Here is a 20,344-nt window from a genome sequence, read left to right as displayed (position 1 = left end):
TCTCCATCACCCCATCCCTCCATCCCTCCATCCCTCCATCACTCCATCCCTCATCCCTCCATCACTACATCTCTCCATCACCCCATCCCTCCATCCCTCCATCCCTCCATCCCTGGCAGCAAGCCCTAGTGATCAGGGAAGGAGAGAAGATGACGATCAATGCAGAGCTAGTGGTGAGGGGAGACCTGGTGGAGATCAAAGGAGGAGACAGGATCCCTGCCGACCTCCGAGTCGTCTCAGCCGCGGGCTGCAAGGTAAGGGGAGGAGAGGGGAGGAGAGGGGAGGAGAGGAGGAGGTGGGAGGTGAGGGGAGGAGAGGGGAGGAGAGGGGAGGAGAGGAGGAGGTGGGAGGAGAGGAGGAGGTGGGAGGAGAGGGGAGGAGAGGAGGAGGTGGGAGGAGAGGTGAGGAGAGGGGAGGAGAGGAGGAGGAGGTGGGAGGAGAGGGGAGGAGAGGGGAGGTGGGAGGAGAGGGGAGGAGAGGGGAGGAGAGGAGGAGGTGGGAGGAAAGGAGGAGGTGGGAGGAGAGGGGAGGAGAGGAGGAGGTTGGAGGAGAGGGGAGGAGAGGGGAGGAGAGGGAGGAGGTGGGAGGAGAGGAGGAGGTGGGAGGAGAGGGGAGGAGAGGAGGAGGTGGGAGGAGAGGGGAGGGAGAGGGAGGTGGGAGGAGAGGGAGGAGAGGAGGTGGGAGGAGAGGGGAGAGGAGAGGAGAGGAGGGAGGTGGGAGGAAAGGAGGAGGTGGGAGGAGAGGGGAGGAGAGGAGGAGGTTGGAGGAGAGGGGAGGAGAGGGGAGGAGAGGGAGGAGGTGGGAGGAGAGGAGGAGGTGGGAGGAGAGGGGAGGAGAGGAGGAGGTGGGAGGAGAGGGGAGGAGAGGGGAGGAGAGGGGAGGTGGGAGGAGAGGGGAGGAGAGGGGAGGAGAGGAGGAGGTGGGAGGGAGTCCAAGAAGGCTGGATCATGTAGTTGCTCTCTTTCTCTCTCTCTCGATAACTTTTTTCTGTCTGTGTGTGAAGGTGGATAACTCCTCTCTGACTGGAGAATCAGAGCCTCAGACACGCACACCGGAGTTCACCCATGAGAACCCCCTGGAGACTCGAAACATCGCCTTCTTCTCAACCAACTGTGTGGAGGGTCAGTAGGACAAATCCTTTCCTGTATTTTTATTCATTGATTTGTATTTAACCTTTATTTATATAGGAAGTCAGAAGACTTGTTTTACAAGGGAGACCTAACCCCCCATCACTCCCTCCCTCAGGTACAGCCCATGGCGTAGTAGTAGGGACTGGAGACCACACAGTGATGGGTCGTATTGCCACCCTGGCCTCTGGGCTGGAGACGGGCCAGACTCCCATCAATATGGAGATCGAACACTTCATTCAACTGATCACGGCCGTGGCTGTATTCCTGGGGGTCAGCTTTTTCATCCTGGCCATCATCCTGGGGTACACCTGGCTGGAGGCCGTCATCTTCCTCATTGGCATCATCGTCGCCAACGTCCCCGAGGGCCTGCTGGCCACAGTCACTGTGAGTTAAGCCTTGTATGTCCGAGACAGAATGACCCATAGTGCAGGAGCCCATCTCCTGCACACCCCTGGACAGGATGCTAGTCTGTCAAAGCGACCGTCACTGTGAGTCCGACTGTTATATGGGCCAATTTTTTTTTTTTAATAAGGAGTGGGGAAGTTCTTCTCCTTACGTATGTATTATTTATTGGATCGGAGAGGTGGTGTAACGGCTCTCTTCTATCTCCTCCTGTGACGAAGAGGTAGAACAAGGATCGGACCAAAATGCAGCGTGATGATGATTCATGATATTTTAATGAAGGAAAACTATACATACAGAAACTACAAAAGTAATGAAATGAAAATTATGAAAACCGAAACAGCCCTATCTGGTGCAAACACAAAGACAGGAACAATCACCCACAAACACACAGTGAAACCCAGGCTACCTAAATATGGTTTCCAATCAGAGACAACGAGAATCACCTGACTCTGATTGAGAACCGCCTCAGGCAGCCAAGCCTATGCTACACACCCCTACTCAGCCACAATCCCAATGCCTACAAAAACCCCAATACGACAACACAATAAACCCATGTCACACCCTGGCCTGAACAAATAATTAAAGAAAACACAAAATACTAAGACCAAGACGTGACAGGTGGAGAGGGATATCACCATCTACACTATGGAGCTCCTTTCGCGTCACGTTGCAAAACAATTCAGCTGCACAAAAGTACATAGAACTACGTGGAGAACTACGCAAACAAAGCTCCGTCGGATCTGTTGAGGATCCAGTGCATAGACTGTGTGGAGCCCTTAAGAGCAGTGGGCCAGATTCAAACCCAAACTCTCTCTCTCTCTCTCCATCCATCCATCCATCCATCTCTCTCTCTCCATCATCCATCCATCTCTCCATCCATCTTTCTCTCTCCTTTCATCTCTCTCTCTATCCATCCATCTCTCTCTCCATCCATCTGTCTCTCCATCTATCCATCCATCCATCCATCTCTCTCTCTCTCTCTCTCTCTCTCCATCCATCCATCTCTCTCTCTCCATCATCCATCCATCTCTCCATCCATCTTTCTCTCTCCTTTCATCTCTCTCTCTAACCATCCATCTCTCTCTCCATCCATCCATCCATCCATCCATCCATCCATCCATCCATCCATCCATCCATCTCTCTCTCTCTCTCTCTCTCTCTCTCTCTCTCTCTCTCTCTCTCTCTCTCTCCATCCATCCATCCTTCCATCCATATCTATCTCTCTCTCTCTATCCATCCATCCATCCTTCCATCTAACCCCCCCCAGGTATGTCTCACCCTCACTGCCAAGCGTATGGCCAAGAAGAACTGCCTGGTCAAGAATCTGGAGGCTGTGGAGACCCTGGGTTCTACGTCCACCATCTGTTCCGACAAGACAGGCACCCTGACCCAGAACCGCATGACCGTGGCCCACATGTGGTTCGACAACATGATCCATGAGGCCGACACTACGGAGGACCAGTCTGGTGAGACCACCCACAGACATCATCTGTCTTTTCTACACTCAACCAGACACATTGAATTAGTGGACTACTCTGCTCTGAAAAATGAGCTGAATTATAATATGAATGCTGATACTGATAGAGCTAATTCACAATGACACAGTGCATCAATCCTCTAAGTCTAGGGTTGCAAAGAGCCCAGTTGGAAGATTCCCAGAATCAGGATGAGAAAACACAGGAAATCTGGGAATCCTTCAACCGGGAATTTCTTGAAAACCTGGGAATGTGGGGAAAGTAACCAGTCACATTGATACAGTACACTCTCCCTCTGTAATGTCTAACGCTTCTCATGTGTTCTCTTTCTCAGGTGCTACCTTTGACAAGAGCTCGGCAACATGGCACGCTCTGTCCCGCGTGGCTGGACTCTGTAACCGTGCTGAGTTCAAAGCCGGGCAGGAAAACCTCCCCATTCTGAAGGTAGGGAACGTTCACATAGAGTTGGCTAGATGGCACGTAAAACATGCTTTGTAGCAACGGCACGCTCTATCCAACTCCATGAAGGGCCACTTTACACTTATACCCATGTGACTAAACATCATTTAGACACACCCACTGCCTGCATTACAAAATGGCGCCTATTTAGTGCACTTAATAGGAAATAGTGTTGCTCAGTTGGTAGAGTATTTGTGCTTGCAACACCAGGGTTGTGGGTTCGATTCCCACAGGGGACCAGTACAATGTATATGTATAAACTCACTACTGTAAGTTGCTATGGTTAAAAGTATCTGCTTAAAAAACAAAACATTTTGGGGAAGCAGACATTGAATCTAATAAAATCCCTTCATTTACTGCTACAATAAATACACACTGAAAGTACTGACAACGTTTTCCCAGCCAGCAACCCATTCTGACAATGTGAACAGACGGTCTCCTCCTGACTGTTTGATGCTGTGCGTTTCTTAGAGGGACACTGCGGGCGATGCGTCGGAATCTGCTCTGTTGAAATGTATTCAGCTCTCCTGTGGGTGTGTCCGCTCCATGAGAGAAAGAAATGCCAAGGTGGGAGAGATACCCTTCAACTCAACCAACAAGTACCAGGTATATTTACCCCCTACAACCATTTACTACACAAACATATACATCAAAGAAACAACTGCATAAACCAACATTGATTTATTTATTGTAAAAAAAAAACACATACAGAACTTTCCAAGTCCATTGAACCACCAAATATGTAATGACAAGATAAAAAGTTGAAAATGTAAAAACCACTTCCCACTAATATATACTCTTGTCTTCTTCTATCTCTCTCTCATTTTAAAGCTATCCATTCATGAACAAGAGGACAATGAAAATGGCCACCTACTCGTTATGAAGGGAGCACCTGAAAGAATATTGGACAGGTATTTATTTACATCAAACCTGACTAATAAATGTGTCTCTCAAAGAGTTGGATAGAGATATTTGGATATAGTGCTCAATGGTGCTGCTCATGCTGTCAAAGAAACCATTATGCCAAAGTTACATAGAGGTGCCCTCTATCCAATTCTATGGTAGATACATATTTTATTTGTCACATGACCTGAATTACATTTACATTTAAGTCATTTAGCAGACGCTCTTATCCAGAGCGACTTACAAATTGGTGCATTCACCTTATGACATCCAGTGGAACAGCCACTTTACAATAGTGCATCTAAATCTTTTAAGGGGGGTGAGAAGGATTACTTTATCCTATCCTAGGTATGAATACAACCTTACAGTGATCAGCTGGCAGATCATACAGAGCCTTCAGAAAGTATTCATACACTTGGACTTTTTCCACATTTTGTTGTGTTACGGCCTGAATCTAAAATTGATTAAATTAATATAATGTGTCATTGGTCTACACACAATACCTCGTAATGGAATTACACCGAAATAAATATAAACGCAACATACAACAATTTCAAAGATTTTTTCTGAATTACATTTCATTTCAGTAAATCAGTCAATTTAAATGAATTCATTAGGTCCTAATCCATGGACTTCACATGACTGGGAATACAGATATGACATCAGTTGGTCACAGATACCTTAAAAAAAAACAGGTAGGTGTGTGGATCAGAAAACCAGTCAGTATCTGGTGTGATCACCATTTGCCTCATGCAGCGCTACTCATCTCCTTCGCATAGAGTTGATCAGGCTGTTGAATGTGGCCTGTGGAATGTTGTCCCACTCCTCTTCAATGGCTGTGCGAAGTTGCTGGATATTGGCGGGAACTGGAACACGCTGTCGTATTGTGTTCATTGTCAGTAGCTTATGCCTGCCCATACCATAACCCCACCGCCACCATGGGGCACCCTGTTCACATTGTTGACATCAGCAAATAACACGATGCACATGCTGTCTGCCATCTGTCCGGTACAGTTGAAACCGGGACTCATTGAATAGCACACTTCTCCAGTCTGCCAGTGGCCATCAAAGGAGAGCATTTTCCCACTGAAGTCGGTTACAACGCCGAACTGCAGTCAGGTCAAAACCCTGGTGAGGATGACGACCACGTGGATGATCTTCCCTGAGACGGTTCCTGACAGTTTGTACACAAATTCTTCAGTTGGCAAACGCACAGTTTCATCAGCTGTCCGTGTGGCTGTTCTCAGATGATCCCGCAGGTTAAGAAGCCAGATGTGGAGGTCCTGGGCTGTTGTAGTTACACTGGTCTGTGGTAGTGAAGCCAGATGTGGAGGTCCTGGGCTGTTGTAGTTACACTGGTCTGTGGTAGTGAAGCCAGATGTGGAGGTCCTGGGCTGTTGTAGTTACACTGGTCTGTGGTAGTGAAGCCAGATGTGGAGGTCCTGGGCTGTTGTAGTTACACTGGTCTGTGGTAGTGAAGCCAGATGTGGAGGTCCTGGGCTGTTGTAGTTACACTGGTCTGTGGTAGTGAAGCCAGATGTGGAGGTCCTGGGCTGTTGTAGTTACACTGGTCTGTGGTAGTGAAGCCAGATGTGGAGGTCCTGGGCTGTTGTAGTTACACTGGTCTGTGGTAGTGAAGCCAGATGTGGAGGTCCTGGGCTGTTGTAGTTACACTGGTCTGTGGTAGTGAAGCCAGATGTGGAGGTCCTGGGCTGTTGTAGTTACACTGGTCTGTGGTAGTGAAGCCAGATGTGGAGGTCCTGGGCTGTTGTAGTTACACTGGTCTGTGGTAGTGAAGCCAGATGTGGAGGTCCTGGGCTGTTGTAGTTACACTGGTCTGTGGTAGTGAAGCCAGATGTGGAGGTCCTGGGCTGTTGTAGTTACACTGGTCTGTGGTAGTGAAGCCAGATGTGGAGGTCCTGGGCTGTTGTAGTTACACTGGTCTGTGGTAGTGAAGCCAGATGTGGAGGTCCTGGGCTGTTGTAATTACACTGGTCTGTGGTAGTGAAGCCAGATGTGGAGGTCCTGGGCTGATGTGGAAAAATGAACATTAAATTATCTGTCAATTGTACGCTCCATATAAACTATATATCTGTGGCATTATGTTGTGTGACAAAACTGCACATTTTAGACTGGACTTTTTTTGTCCCCAGCACAAGGTGCACCTGTGTAATGATCATGCTCGGAATGAATGAGTCAACAGGAATGAATGAGTCAACAGGAATGAATGAGTCAACAGGAATGAATGAGTCAACAGGAATGAATGAGTCAACAGGAATGAATGAGTCAACAGGAATGAATGAGTCAACAGGAATGAAGGAGTCAACAGGAATGAATGAGCCAACAGGAATGAATGAGCCAACAGGAATGAATGAGTCAACAGGAATGAATGAGTCAACAGGAATGAATGAGTCAACAGGAATGAAGGAGTCAACAGGAATGAATACTTTCTGAAGGGACTGTATCTCACTGACTGACAGCAACAGGTGAATTAATAACCGCTGTTGTGCGTCTCTCAGGTGCAGCACCATCTTGATCCACGGCCAGGAGGTTCCAATGGACGCCAACTGGAACGAAGCTTTCCAGAGTGCCTACATGGAGCTGGGAGGGCTGGGAGAGAGAGTTCTAGGTACGTACACTACAGCACACAGGTTGAGTCCAAAACGGCATTATGTTTTCTATATCCGGACCACACCTGGCTATTATCTGTGCCTTTCCTCTTCACGTTCCATCTCCTGATCGGTTCCTTATATCTGTCCCAACATAAACACTCAATAAAATACAAAAGAACATCAGAACCTTGATCTCCTTCCAAACCAAAAATGACAAAAATAAGAGTTCCTGTCTGTTTGTTGTGTTTCTCTCTCCATCAGGGTTCTGCCACTTGCCACTGTCTCCGGCCCAGTTCCCTCGGGGCTTCTCCTTTGACTGTGAGGAAGTCAACTTCCCCATAAAAGGGCTGTGTTTCGTTGGTCTCATGTCCATGATCGACCCTCCTCGCGCCGCCGTCCCCGACGCTGTGGGGAAATGCCGCTCCGCAGGGATTAAGGTGAGTGGCACAATAAACCAACCAACAAACCATTCAACCGACCACCTAATCAATAAACCAACCAACAAACCATTCAACCAACCACCTAATCAATAAACCAACCAACAAACCATTCAACCAACCACCTAATCAATAAACCAACCAACCAACCAACTAACTAATCAATTAATCAACCAACCAACAAACTAATCAATTAATCAACCAACGAACTAACTAATCAGTGAATAAACCAACCAACAAACTAATTTATCAATGAATCAACCAACCAACAAATCAATTAAACAACCAACCAACTAACTAACTAATCAATAAATCAACCAACCAGCCAGCCAGCCAACCAACTAACAAATAAATTAATCAATCAATCAATCAACCCACCAATGAACTAATCAGTGAATGAACCAACCAACTAACTGACTAATCAATAAATCAACCAACCAACCAGCCAACCAACTAACAAATAAATGAATCAACCAACCAATCAATCAATTAACCAATCCAACAATCCAACAATATAATCTCCTGCAAGTCTATAAATGAGAAAACAAGGAACAAGTACAGTTCATGTGGTGACAGGTATAGATGCTGTCAGGTCGTCACGGTGACAGGTATAGATGACATATGATGTTGATGATTCTCTATGCTGTCAGGTCGTCACGGTGACAGGTATAGATGACATATGATGTTGATGATTCTCTATGCTGTCAGGTCGTCACGGTGACAGGTATAGATGACATATGATGTTGATGATTCTCTATGCTGTCAGGTCGTCACGGTGACAGGTATATATGACATATGATGTTGATGATTCTCTATGCTGTCAGGTCGTCACGGTGACAGGTATAGATGACATATGATGTTGATGATTCTCTATGCTGTCAGGTCGTCACGGTGACAGGTATAGATGACATATGATGTTGATGATTCTCTATGCTGTCAGGTCGTCACGGTGACAGGTATATATGACATATGATGTTGATGATTCTCTATGCTGTCAGGTCGTCACGGTGACAGGTATATATGACATATGATGTTGATGATTCTCTATGATGTCAGGTCGTCACGGTGACAGGTATAGATGACATATGATGTTTATTATTCTCTATGCTGTCAGGTCGTCACGGTGACAGGTATAGATGACATATGATGTTGATGATTCTCTATGATGTCAGGTCGTCACGGTGACAGGTATAGATGACATATGATGTTTATTATTCTCTATGCTGTCAGGTCGTCACGGTGACAGGTATAGATGACATATGATGTTTATGATTCTCTTTGCTGTCAGGTCGTCACGGTGACAGGTATAGATGACATATGATGTGTTTATAGTTGTGATGATGTTTATGATTCTCTATGCTGTCAGGTCGTCACGGTGACAGGTATAGATGACATTTGATGTGTTTATAGTTGTGATGATGTTTATGAATCTCTTTGCTGTCAGGTCGTCACGGTGACAGGTATAGATGACATATGATGTTTATGATTCTCTATGCTGTCAGGTCATCATGGTGACTGGCGACCATCCCATCACTGCCAAAGCCATCGCTAAAGGCGTGGGTATCATCTCCGAGGGCAACGAGACTGTGGAGGACATCGCTGAAAGACTGAATATTCCCCTAAGTCAAGTCAACCCCAGGTGTTTGTGCGTGTGTGCGTGTGTGCGTGTGTGCGTGTGTGTGTGTGCGTGTGTGTGCGAGTGTGTGTGTTTGTGTGTGTGTGTTTGTGTGTGTGTGTGTGTGTGTGTGTGTGTGTGTGTGTGTGTGTGTGTGTGTGTGTGTGTGTGTGTGCGTGTGTGCGTGCGTGCGTGCGTGCGTGCGTGCGTGCGTGCGTGCGTGCGTACGTACGTGCGTTGTTCTAATATGTCATTACATTGTTGCTTCTGTTTTTTACCGTGACACATTTGACAAATGCGACCATGAAGGAAGACCACAATGGAAATAAACTGTTTTCTTTTCTGTGTTTATCCTAGATTATCCTAAATCACGTGCATAATGTTATATGTGTACCTTGTTTTACATTTTTAAATAAACTAAACAAAACCCCTCCCACTGTTGGCTTGTATCTGCATCTCTCTCCCAGAGAGTGTGTGTGTGTGTGTGTGTGTGTGTGTGTGTGTGTGTGTGTGTGTGTGTGTGTGTGTGTGTGTGTGTGTGTGTGTGTGTGTGTGTGTGTGTGTGTGTGTGTGTGTGTGTGTGTGTGTGTGTGTGCGTGCGTCCGTGCATATGTGAGAACTTGTGTGTGTGACTGTTCGCGCCCGTGTGTGTATATCTGTGTATTTGTGTGGTTTTTCACTGGGGGCTGGTGTCTGTGTGTCTCTTCCAGGGATGCAAAGGCCTGTGTGGTGCATGGAGGGGACCTGAAGGACATGAGTGCAGAGTACCTGGATGACCTACTCAGGAACCACACTGAGATAGTGTTCGCCCGCACATCACCTCAGCAGAAACTCATCATCGTAGAGGGCTGCCAGAGAACGGTGAAAGGATGTCTGTGTGTGTGTGTGCGCTTGTGTGTGTGCGGGTGTGTGTGTGTTTGAGTCTCTATAATTAAAGCATGAGTCAGGGATTCTCAATCTATTATCCTGTTCAGAGTTAGATACTAGGAAGCTATTATCCCTAGAGAAAAATATTTGATGGGAAAATTGCCCCAAAATTGTCATTCCATAAAACTTAAACTACTGTTCAAAAGTTTAGGGTCACTCAGAAATGTCTTTGTTTTTTAAAGAGAAGCAACATTTTTTGTCCATTAAAATAACATCAAATTGACCAGAAATACAGTGTAGACATTGTTAATGTTGTAAATGACTATTGTAGCTGGAAACGGCAGATTTTTTAATGGAATATCTACATAGGCGTACAGAGGCCCATTATCAGCAACCATCACTCCTGTGTTCCAATGGCACGTTGTGTTAGCTAATCCAAGTTTATCATTTTAGGCTAATTGATCATTAGAAAACCCTTTAGCAATTATGTTAGCACAGCTGATAACTGTTGTCCTGAATAAAGAAGCAATAAAACTGTCCTTCTTTAGATTAGTTGAGTATCTGGAGCATCAGCATTTGTGGGTTCAATTACAGGCTCAAAATGGCCAGAAACAAATAACTTTCTTCTGAAACTCGTCAGTCTATTCTTGTTCTGAGAAATGAAGGCTATTCCATGCGAGAAATTGTCAAGAAACTGAAGATCTTGTACAATGCTGTGTACTACTCCCTTCACAGAACAGCGCAAACTGGCTCTAACCAGAATAGAAAGAGGAGTGGGAGGCCCTGGTGCACAACTGAGCAAGAGGACAAGTACATTAGAGGGTCTTGTTTGAGAAACAGACGCCTCACAAGTCCTCAACTGGCAGCTTCATTAAATAGTAACTGCATAACACCATTCGCAACGTCAACAGTGAAGAGGCGACTCCGGGATGCTGGCCTTCTAGGCAGAGTTCCTTTGTCCAGTGTCTGTGTTCTTTTGCCCATCTTAATCTTTTATCTTTATTGGCCAGTCTGAGATATGGCTATTTCTTTGCAACTCTGCCTAGAAGGCCAGCATCCCGGAGTCGCCTCGTCACTGTTGACGTTGAGACTGGTGTCTGGTCTTATTTACTGACTCTGAATTCTCTTGTTCTAGGGGGCAATCGTGGCGGTTACTGGGGACGGAGTGAACGACTCGCCTGCCCTGAAGAAGGCTGACATTGGGGTTGCTATGGGGATTGCTGGGTCTGACGTCTCCAAGCAGGCTGCAGACATGATCCTCCTGGATGACAATTTCGCCTCTATTGTCACTGGAGTGGAGGAAGGTAAGGAAGGAAGGAAGGTAAGGAAGGAAGGAAGCAAGGAAGCAAGGAAGCAAGGAAGGAAGGAAGCAAGGAGGCAAGGAAGGAAGGAAGGAAAAAAAAAACTTAATCTATCTGTTCTTCTTCAAAACAGGTCGTCTGATCTTTGATAACTTGAAGAAGTCTATCGCCTACACACTGACAAGTAACATTCCAGAGATCAGCCCCTTCCTCCTCTTCATCATTGCCAGCATTCCCCTGCCCCTGGGCACCGTCACCATCCTCTGTATCGACTTGGGCACAGACATGGTGAGGACCCGCTAAACTGACTGGAAAAGGAAAACCCACACACTGAAAGTCTTTGGGGCAGTTTCCCGGACACAGACGAAGCATTATTCCTGGACGTAAAAGCTCAATGGAGGATCACCATTAAAGTGCTTTTTAGTCCAGGACAACTTAATCGGTCCCTTTAAGTTGTAATGTTCTTTAGCAGTCCATTTGTTTGAGCTTTTCTTCTGCTGCTAAAGAACATTACACCTTAAAGACTATTTCAGTGAGTGCAGGTTTCCCTTTTCCACTTTATATGCACAGGTCATATTTCTGCTCCTCGACACTCAGTCACAAGCAGACATTCTCTCAGCTTGATCGTACATTACCTTTCAATCTATAACTCACCACTACCCTGCCCTGGGTCAGGGTGAGAGCTACTCAATCTTGTAAAGCAAACTGGATTTGTAACCACTGCTGTGAGGACTCTAGTCTCACACTGGGTTATGTCCATTTTCCACTTCAACTCATACATTGCCCCGTTGTTGCCTTTTCTTATTATGAAACGTAGAACTTTGTCACATTGTTCTGTCTGTCATACATTGTCTCAAAATTCCCCCTCTCTCTCTTTCTCTTTCTCTTTCTCTTTCTCTCTCTTTCTCTCTCTCTCTTTCTCTCTTTCTCTCTCTCACTCTCTGTCTCTCTCTCTCTCTCTCTTCTCTCTCTCTCTCTCTTTCTCTCTCTTTATCTCTCTCTCTCTCTCTCTTTCTCTCTTTCTCTCTCTCTCTTTCTCTCTCTCTCTTTCTCTCTTTCTCTCTCTCTCTCTCTCTGTCTCTCTCTCTCTCTTTCTCTCTTTCTCTATCTCTCTGTCTCTTCTCTCTCTCTCTCTTTCTCTCTCTCTCTTTCTCTCTTCTCTCTCTCTCTCTTTCTCTCTTTCTCTTCTCTCTTTCTCTCTCTTCTCTCTCTCTTCTCTCTCTCTTCTCTCTCTCTCTCTTTATCTCTTTCTCTCTCTCTCTTTCTCTCTTTCTCTCTTTCTCTCTCTCTCTTTCTCTCTTTCTCTCTCTCTCTCTCTGTCTCTCTCTCTCTCTTTCTCTCTTTCTCTCTCTGTCTCTCTCTCTCTCTCTCTCTCTCTCTCTCTCTCTCTCTCTCTCCCCATCTCTCTTCTTTAACTCCCTCTCCTCTCACCCCTATCTCTGGTTACAGGTTCCTGCTATCTCATTGGCCTATGAGACGGCTGAGAGTGACATTATGAAACGTCAGCCCAGGTGTCCAAAGACAGACAAGCTGGTGAACGACAGACTGATCAGCATGGCCTACGGACAGATAGGTCAGAATACCTGACAGGCTCATCCATGTTTCTGTGTCCTAAAATGGAACCCTGTTATGGGCCCTGGTCAAAAGTAGTGCAATATATAGGGAATAAGGCTCCATTTGGGATGCTAGCCTTGTGTCTGTCCACCTCAGAACTAAAGCATACATCAATGGTTGTACACAAGTACTGTACTGTAACAAATTATTTTGTGCATGTTCCAAATGGTATACTATTCCCCATAGAGTGCACTACTTTTGACCAGGGCCCATAGGGGTCGTGGTCAAAAGTAGTGCACCAAAAAGAGAATAGGTTGCCAACTTGGGACGTAGTTTGTCTTTTTGCCCTCTGTTGTTCATGCCAGTTATTGAAACAGGTATTATATTTTCCTGATGGACTTGTCTCTCTCTCTCTCTCTCTCTCTCTCTCTCTCTCTCTCTCTCTCTCTCTCTCTCTCTCTCTCTCCAGGTATGATTCAGGCTCTGGCTGGTTTTTTCACCTACTTTGTGATCCTGGCTGAGAATGGCTTTTGGCCAGAGACCCTGCTGGGCATCCGTCTGAACTGGGACGACCGTGCCAACAACGAGGTGGAGGACAGCTATGGACAGCAGTGGGTGAGACTGAGAGGGTTTAACACATCCATATAGTAGCTATATTTATCAGATCCACAGCAGTGGGTGAGACTGAGAGGGTTTAACACATCCATATAGTAGCTATATTTATCAGATCCACAGCAGTGGGTGAGACTGAGAGGGTTTAACACATCCATATAGTAGCTATATTTATCAGATCCACAGCAACGTTTTTTTAGAATGTAAATTCGCACACCTTGACATACTACTGTCATCAATAAAAATACAAAATACAAAAGTGTAGTCAATAAAAAATGTAAACTGTTGGAAGCATCAAGAGTGTTTCTTTTTATTCACAACTACAACAGGTTTCCAATTGTAAGACGTGTGTTCCTTTCACAGACCTACGAGCAGCGGAAGATTATTGAGTTCACATGTCACACCTCGTTCTTTGTGAGCATCGTGGTGGTGCAATGGGCCGACGTGATTATCTGCAAGACCAGGAGGAACTCTGTCTTTCAGCAGGGCATGAAGTGGGTGGAAAAGTCTCAAATGGCACACTAGTGCACTGCCCATTGGACTCTGATCAAAAGTAGTGCACTGCCCATTGGACTCTGATCAAAAGTAGTGCACTGCCCAATGGACTCTGATCAAAAGTAGTGCACTGCCCATTGGACTCTGATCAAAAGTAGTGCACTGCCCATTGGACTCTGATCAAAAGTAGTGCACTGCCCAATGGACTCTGATCAAAAGTAGTGCACTGCCCATTGGACTCTGATCAAAAGTAGTGCACTGCCCAATGGACTCTGATCAAAAGTAGTGCACTGCCCATTGGACTCTGATCAAAAGTAGTGCACTGCCCAATGGACTCTGATCAAAAGTAGTGCACTGCCCAATGGACTCTGATCAAAAGTAGTGCACTGCCCATTGGACTCTGATCAAAAGTAGTGCACTGCCCAATGGACTCTGATCAAAAGTAGTGCACTGCCCAATGGACTCTGATCAAAAGTAGTGCACTGCCCATTGGACTCTGATCAAAAGTAGTGCACTGCCCATTGGACTCTGATCAAAAGTAGTGTACTGTTGTATATAGGGAATAGGATTTGTTTTACTTTGTATAAGTATGTACTGTATTTGTCCAGGTTGTATCACAACCAACCATTTCAGTGTTAGAGGCGTCACTACAGACCCTGGTTCGATTACAGGCTGTATCACAACCGGCCATGATTGGAAGTCCCATAGGGTGGTGCACAATTGGCTCAGCGTCGTCTGGGTTTGTCCGGTGTAGGCCGTCATTGTAAATAACAATTTGTTCTTAACTGACTTGCCTAGTTAAATAAAGGTTAAATAATAAACTATATATATATATTTTAATTTGTTAAAAATCTAAACTTGTCTTGGCCAACTCTCCCATTTCCATTTCCTCAATAGGAATCGTATCCTGATCTTTGGCCTGTTTGCTGAGACTGCTTTGGCTGCATTTTTATCCTACTGCCCAGGAATGGACATCGCCCTCCGCATGTATCCCCTGAAGTCAGTACCACACACCACCCTAAACACAAGGACATCCCATTCCCGATACCCCTTGTCTTTAATTCTACCCCCAAGTCCCTCGCACGCTTTTCTCATATCACACCCTCGACTACGTGGATTTTACAATTAACTGTATCCTCTGAAGTCAGTACGACACACGTCTCCACTCTGCAACACCCTAAACACTCCTAAAACAAGTCCCTCACACGCCTTGCTCAGATCACACCCTCTTATCATCTCAAGGATTCAGAATGAACCTGAATAGATTTTACAATGAACTCCATCAAACACTCCTCCCTTATTTATCTCTCTCTCTTTCCCTCTCTGTCTCTCTCTCCCTCCCTCTCTGTTTCTCTCTCTCCCTCTCTGTATCTCTCTCCCTCTCTGTCTCTCTCCACCTCTCTGTCTCCCTCTCTGTCTCTCTCTCCCTCTCTCTCCTTCAGGGTCTCCTGGTGGTTCTGTGCCCTCCCCTACAGTCTCCTCATCTTCATCTACGATGAGGTCCGCAAGCTCATCATCAGGAGGTATCCTGGAGGTGGGTGACATAGTGACATAGTGACATAGAATGACATAGAATGACATAGAGAGAGTCACAGAAGATGCCAGTTGTCTGTCACTGAGTGTCTGTTCTGTAAGGAAGAGACCAATAGAGAGATTCACAAAAGATCATTCATCGTGACAGTTATTTGCTCATGTTAATCAGTCATGTTAATAATCATATTGATGTGCTGGGGATCAGAGAGTCACTGCGTTAAAAGGGTTTTGTCATTTTAAAGCACTGAGAGGAAGACTATGTAATGATGACTAATCCAATCATTCTTGTCTGACTCATTTTAATCTTTCTCTGTTATAGGTTGGGTGGAACTGGAGACATATTACTAACGTTCAGAAATGTGTTATTGTTAAGATTGAATTTCTGTGTGTGTGTGAATGAGTGAGTACGTGTGTATGCAAGGTCTAGCTAAGCAGAGAACAGCAAAACTACCTTACAAAATGTATTTTGTCTTTGAAAATAACAAACAAGCCTACGTAATCAGTAAATCAGAAAATCAGCCTACATTACCACTGAAAATAAGCGTATATTACCACTGTAACTGCTGCTAGTGTGTGTGTGTGTGTGTGTGTGTGTGTGTGTGTGTGTGTGTGTGTGTGTGTGTGTGTGTGTGTGTGTGTGTGTGTGTGTGTGTGTGTGTGTGTGTGTGTGTGTGTGTGTGTGTGTGTGTGTGTGTGTGTACACTAAGTGTACAAAACATTAGGAACACCTCCCTAATATTGAGTTGCACCCCCTTTTGCCCTCAGAACAGCCTCAATTGGTCAGGGTTATGGACACTACAAGGTGTCGAACGCGTTCCACAGGGATGCTGGCCCATGTTGACTCCAACGCTTCCCACAGTTGTGTCAAGTTGGCTGGATGTCCTTTGGGTTGTGCAACATTCTTGATACACACAGGAAACTGTTGAGCGTGAAAAACCCAGCAGCGTTGCAGTTCTTGACACAAACCGGTGGACCTGGCACCTACTACCAGACCCTGTTTAAAGGAACTTAGATATTGTGTCTTGACCATTCACCCTCTGAATGGCACACATAAACAATCCATGTCTCAAATGTCTCAAGGCTTAAAAATCGTTCTTTAACCCGTCTCCTCCCCTTCATTTGAAGTCAATTCAACAAGTGACATTAATAAGGGATCATAGCTTTAACATGGATTCACCTGGTCATTCTATGTCATGGAAAGAGCAGGTGTTCATAATGTTTTGTATACTCAGAGTATGTGTGTTTTTACAGTATGTGTGCGTGCTTTGTGTTTGTCTGTCTGCTATTGCACGGATCAGTACACCATTCTGGTTATCATAGAGGATAGCGCTGCAAAGAAAGCCTGTAATTGTGATTGATATTACTGAGTTTTGACAATAACTACACTGGAAGGACTTTCCAAAACCCAAATGTCAAACAAACAAGATGCTGCACTACGGCTGTAGCATTCAAATGCATCAAACATGGTTTTTTGCTTCACCAAATAAAATGTACTTCAAAAGCTAAACATTAATTGCATCAATCAAACAAGATGCTGCACTACGGCTGTAGCATTCAAATGCATCATACATGGTTTTTTGCTTCACCAAATAAAATGTACTTCAAAAGCTAAACATTAATTGCATCAATCATCAGTCCTGAAGGCTAGGGTTCCGTTCCAAATGGCACCCTATTCCATACACAGCGCACTACTTTTGACCAGAGCCATATGGGCACTGGTCAAAGTAGTGCTCTATACAGGGACTATAGGGTGCCATTGGGACACACAAAATGACAGATGTGGTGTTGTGTGAAAATAAATTGCTCTGAAATGTGTCTCGATATGAAATAAAGTTAATCTGAACGAAGCGGTTGATGATGTTTGTCCTTTCTTGTAACCTATTCCCAAATATATTATTACAACATTAGTATTATTAGGTCATGGAATGATAAGCGCATCCACTACCTAGGTCAATATACAGCCTGTATAACCTTGGCCCTTGATCTTGACTCTCAGTTCCATTACATCACACATAAGAGTCTTTGGACGAAGGCGTCTTTTGTTGAGCAGCGTCGCTCTGTCTGAACATTAACACACATCGTTTGACATATGGTTTAGGAAGCAGAAGGACCTTATCTTTCACATCAGGGATAAAAAAATAATGATTTAAACTCGGGGTTAAATTGATACACACCTTTATGGGGTTAGTGTTCCCATACGGCCATATCTCCATGTTAAAGCGCTTGTTTATAGAAGACAGAGTGAACTTACACTGCATTTGGATGTTACAGTGCTTGTTTATGGAAGACAGAGTGAACTTACACTGCATTCGGATGTTACAGTGCTTGTTTATAGAAGACAGAGTGGACGACACTGCATCCGGATGTTACAGCGCTTGTTTATAGAAGACAGAGTGAACTTACACTGCATCCGGATGTTACAGCGCTTGTTTATAGAAGACAGAGTGAACTTACACTGCATTCGGATGTTACAGTGCTTGTTTATGGAAGACAGAGTGGACTACACTGCATTCGGATGTTACAGCACTTGTTTATAGAAGACAGAGTGAACATACACTGCATTCGGAAAGTATTCAGACGCCTTAAATTTTTCCACATTTTGTCAGGTTACATCCGTTTTCTACAATTGATTCAATTATTGTTGTTTTTTGTTCCTTCGTCAATCTACACACAATACCTCAATTACAAAGAAAAACATTTTGCAAATGTATAAAAAATAAAATAATGGAAATATCATATTTACATAAGTATTCAGACCCTTTACTCAGTACTCTGTTGAATCACCTTTGGCAACGATTACAACCTTGTGTCTTCTTGAGTATGACATTACAGACTGGGAAAACCTGTATTTGGGAAGTTTCTCCCATTCTTCTCTGCAGATCCTCTCAAGCTCTGTCAGGTTGGATGGGGAGCGTCACTGCACAGCTATTTTCAGATCTCTCCAGAGATGTTTGATCGGGTTCAAGTCCGGGCTCTGGCTGAGCCACTCAAGTACATTCAGAGACGTGTCCCGAAGCCACTCCTGCGTTGTCTTGGCTGGAGCACTCTGGAGCAAGTTTTCATCAAGGATCTCTCTATACCTTGCTCCAGCCATCTTTCCCTCTATACTGACTAGTCTCCCAGTGTCTGCCGCTGACCACCATGCATCACTGTAGGGATGGTGCCAGGTTTCCTCCCGATGTGATGCTTGACATTCAGGCCAAAGAGTTTAATATTGGTTTCATCAGACCAGAGAATCTTGTTTCGCATAGTCAGAGTCCTTTAGGTGCCTTTTGGCAAACTCCAAGCGGGCTGTCATGTGCCTTTTACTGAGGAGTGGCTTCCATCTGACAATTCTACCATAAACGCCTGATTGGTGGAGTGCTGCAGAGATGGTTGTCCTTCTGGAAGGTTCTCTCATCTCCACAGAGGAACTCTGGAGCTCTGTCAGAGTGACCATCGGGTTCTTGCTCACCTCCCTGACCAAGTCCCTTCTCCCCTGATTGCTCAGTTTGGCCTGGTGGCCAGCTCTAGGAAGTGTCTTGGTGGTTCCAAACCTCTTCCATTTAAAAATGATGGAGGCCACTGTGTTCTTGGGGACCGTCAATGATGCAGAAACATTTTGTTACCCTTCCCCAGATCTGTGCCTCGATACAATCTTGTCTCGGAGCTCTACGGACAATTCCTTCGATCTCATGGCTTGGTTTTTGCTCTGACATGCACTGTCTACTGTGGGGCCTTATATACACTGTAGACAGGTGTGTGCCTTTCCAAATCATGTCCAATCAATTGAATTTACCACAGGTGGACTCCAATCAAGTTGTATGAATATCTCAAGAATGATCAATGGGCTCAATTTCGAGTCTCGTAGCAAAGGGCCTGAATACTTATGTAAATAAGTATTTCAGTATTTCTGTTTTAATTTTTAATACATTTTCAAAAATGTCGAAAAAACTTTTTTGCTTTGTAATTATGGGGTATTGTGTGTATATTGATGAGGACATTTTTTTTATTGAATCCGTTTTAGGCTGTAACGTAACAAAATGTGGAAAAAGTCAAGGGGTCTGAATACTTTCCGAATGCACTGTACCTGTGCTAATTAGCTATATGCGTCTCCGAACACCTGTGTTGTCACTGAAAAATACTGTTGCTTGCAACTGTGATATATTCCACTATAAATTATTTTGATGAGATATGAAAGTAGAGGGATTTATGTTGCTAGAACCGTACCACAATTGGGCAGGCAGGTAGCCCAGTGGTTAGAGCGTTGGGGACTTGTAACCGAAAGTTTGCAAGATGGAATCCCCAAGCTGACAAGGTCAAATCTGTCGTTCTGCCCCTGAACAAGGTAGTTAACTCTCTGTTCCTAGGCTGTAATTGAAAATAAGAATTTGTTCTTAACTGACTTGCCTAGTTAAATAAAGGTATAAAAAAATAAATAATAATTTAGAATAAATTCACATTTAGATGTACTATTTGGCTGTTTTTACTTTCAGAGCCAATTCACCTCTTAACAGAACAGGTAAGATCCTTGGACTATAAGGAGTAGTATCAGTCTCCTTTAGTTCATTATTGGGATCATTTAACCTTATGATTATCGACCATGGGTGGGGTGTATAAACCTAAAATGGTTGCAATCTGCAAGCTGCAGGGTTCAGCTGCAGGGTTCAGGGAAATCTCAACAAGTTTTGACAAAAGCATTTCAAATAGCCTAAACTCAGTTTTAGTGTAGACAGAGAGGAAAAGGATAAGAGAGAGGATTTACTCAGCCCAAAATTTGTTCCCATGAGATAAACCATTTTTTTGTATGGAGGTCTATGAAAGAGTGTCGAATTACACGAAGCTTATTTGATCTAATAAAAGTTTTGTAATGTTTAGGCTGTTAACAAATGTACTGATATAAGTGGATGCACTTGGCATTCTGGAACTTTGAGATAAACTATGTATGTCTGTTGTTCACGTGCATA

The 20,344-nt window shown here is 44.6% G+C and overlaps 1 protein-coding gene and 1 long non-coding RNA gene across 2 annotated transcripts in view; both read left to right on the top strand.

Moving 5' to 3' along the window:
* The window catches only part of LOC118376222 (sodium/potassium-transporting ATPase subunit alpha-2-like), a 33,817-nt gene extending 17,727 nt beyond the window's left edge, over positions 1-16,090 (top strand). The window contains exons 6-24 of the mRNA XM_052476256.1: positions 120-254; positions 1,004-1,121; positions 1,246-1,514; positions 2,803-3,001; positions 3,345-3,454; positions 3,941-4,075; positions 4,301-4,380; positions 6,892-7,001; positions 7,246-7,421; positions 8,924-9,060; positions 9,747-9,897; positions 11,039-11,207; positions 11,338-11,492; positions 12,654-12,777; positions 13,228-13,373; positions 13,734-13,864; positions 14,763-14,864; positions 15,308-15,399; positions 15,718-16,090. Coding sequence (XP_052332216.1) covers positions 120-254; positions 1,004-1,121; positions 1,246-1,514; positions 2,803-3,001; positions 3,345-3,454; positions 3,941-4,075; positions 4,301-4,380; positions 6,892-7,001; positions 7,246-7,421; positions 8,924-9,060; positions 9,747-9,897; positions 11,039-11,207; positions 11,338-11,492; positions 12,654-12,777; positions 13,228-13,373; positions 13,734-13,864; positions 14,763-14,864; positions 15,308-15,399; positions 15,718-15,746 — 2,568 coding nt within the window. The 3' untranslated portion in view covers positions 15,747-16,090. The remainder of the gene's footprint in view (positions 1-119; positions 255-1,003; positions 1,122-1,245; positions 1,515-2,802; positions 3,002-3,344; positions 3,455-3,940; positions 4,076-4,300; positions 4,381-6,891; positions 7,002-7,245; positions 7,422-8,923; positions 9,061-9,746; positions 9,898-11,038; positions 11,208-11,337; positions 11,493-12,653; positions 12,778-13,227; positions 13,374-13,733; positions 13,865-14,762; positions 14,865-15,307; positions 15,400-15,717) is intronic.
* LOC127910949 (uncharacterized) lies at positions 8,034-8,895 on the top strand. The gene is made up of 3 exons (XR_008076973.1): positions 8,034-8,203; positions 8,262-8,377; positions 8,552-8,895. It is a non-coding gene; the product is annotated as an uncharacterized LOC127910949 (long non-coding RNA).
* Positions 16,091-20,344: the final 4,254 nt, after the last annotated feature.

This window comes from Oncorhynchus keta, chromosome 23 (assembly GCF_023373465.1).
Source record: "Oncorhynchus keta strain PuntledgeMale-10-30-2019 chromosome 23, Oket_V2, whole genome shotgun sequence".
Lineage (NCBI taxonomy): Eukaryota > Metazoa > Chordata > Actinopteri > Salmoniformes > Salmonidae > Oncorhynchus > Oncorhynchus keta.
Note: the sequence above shows the minus strand (reverse complement) of the source record. Positions and strands in the feature narration are given on the sequence as shown.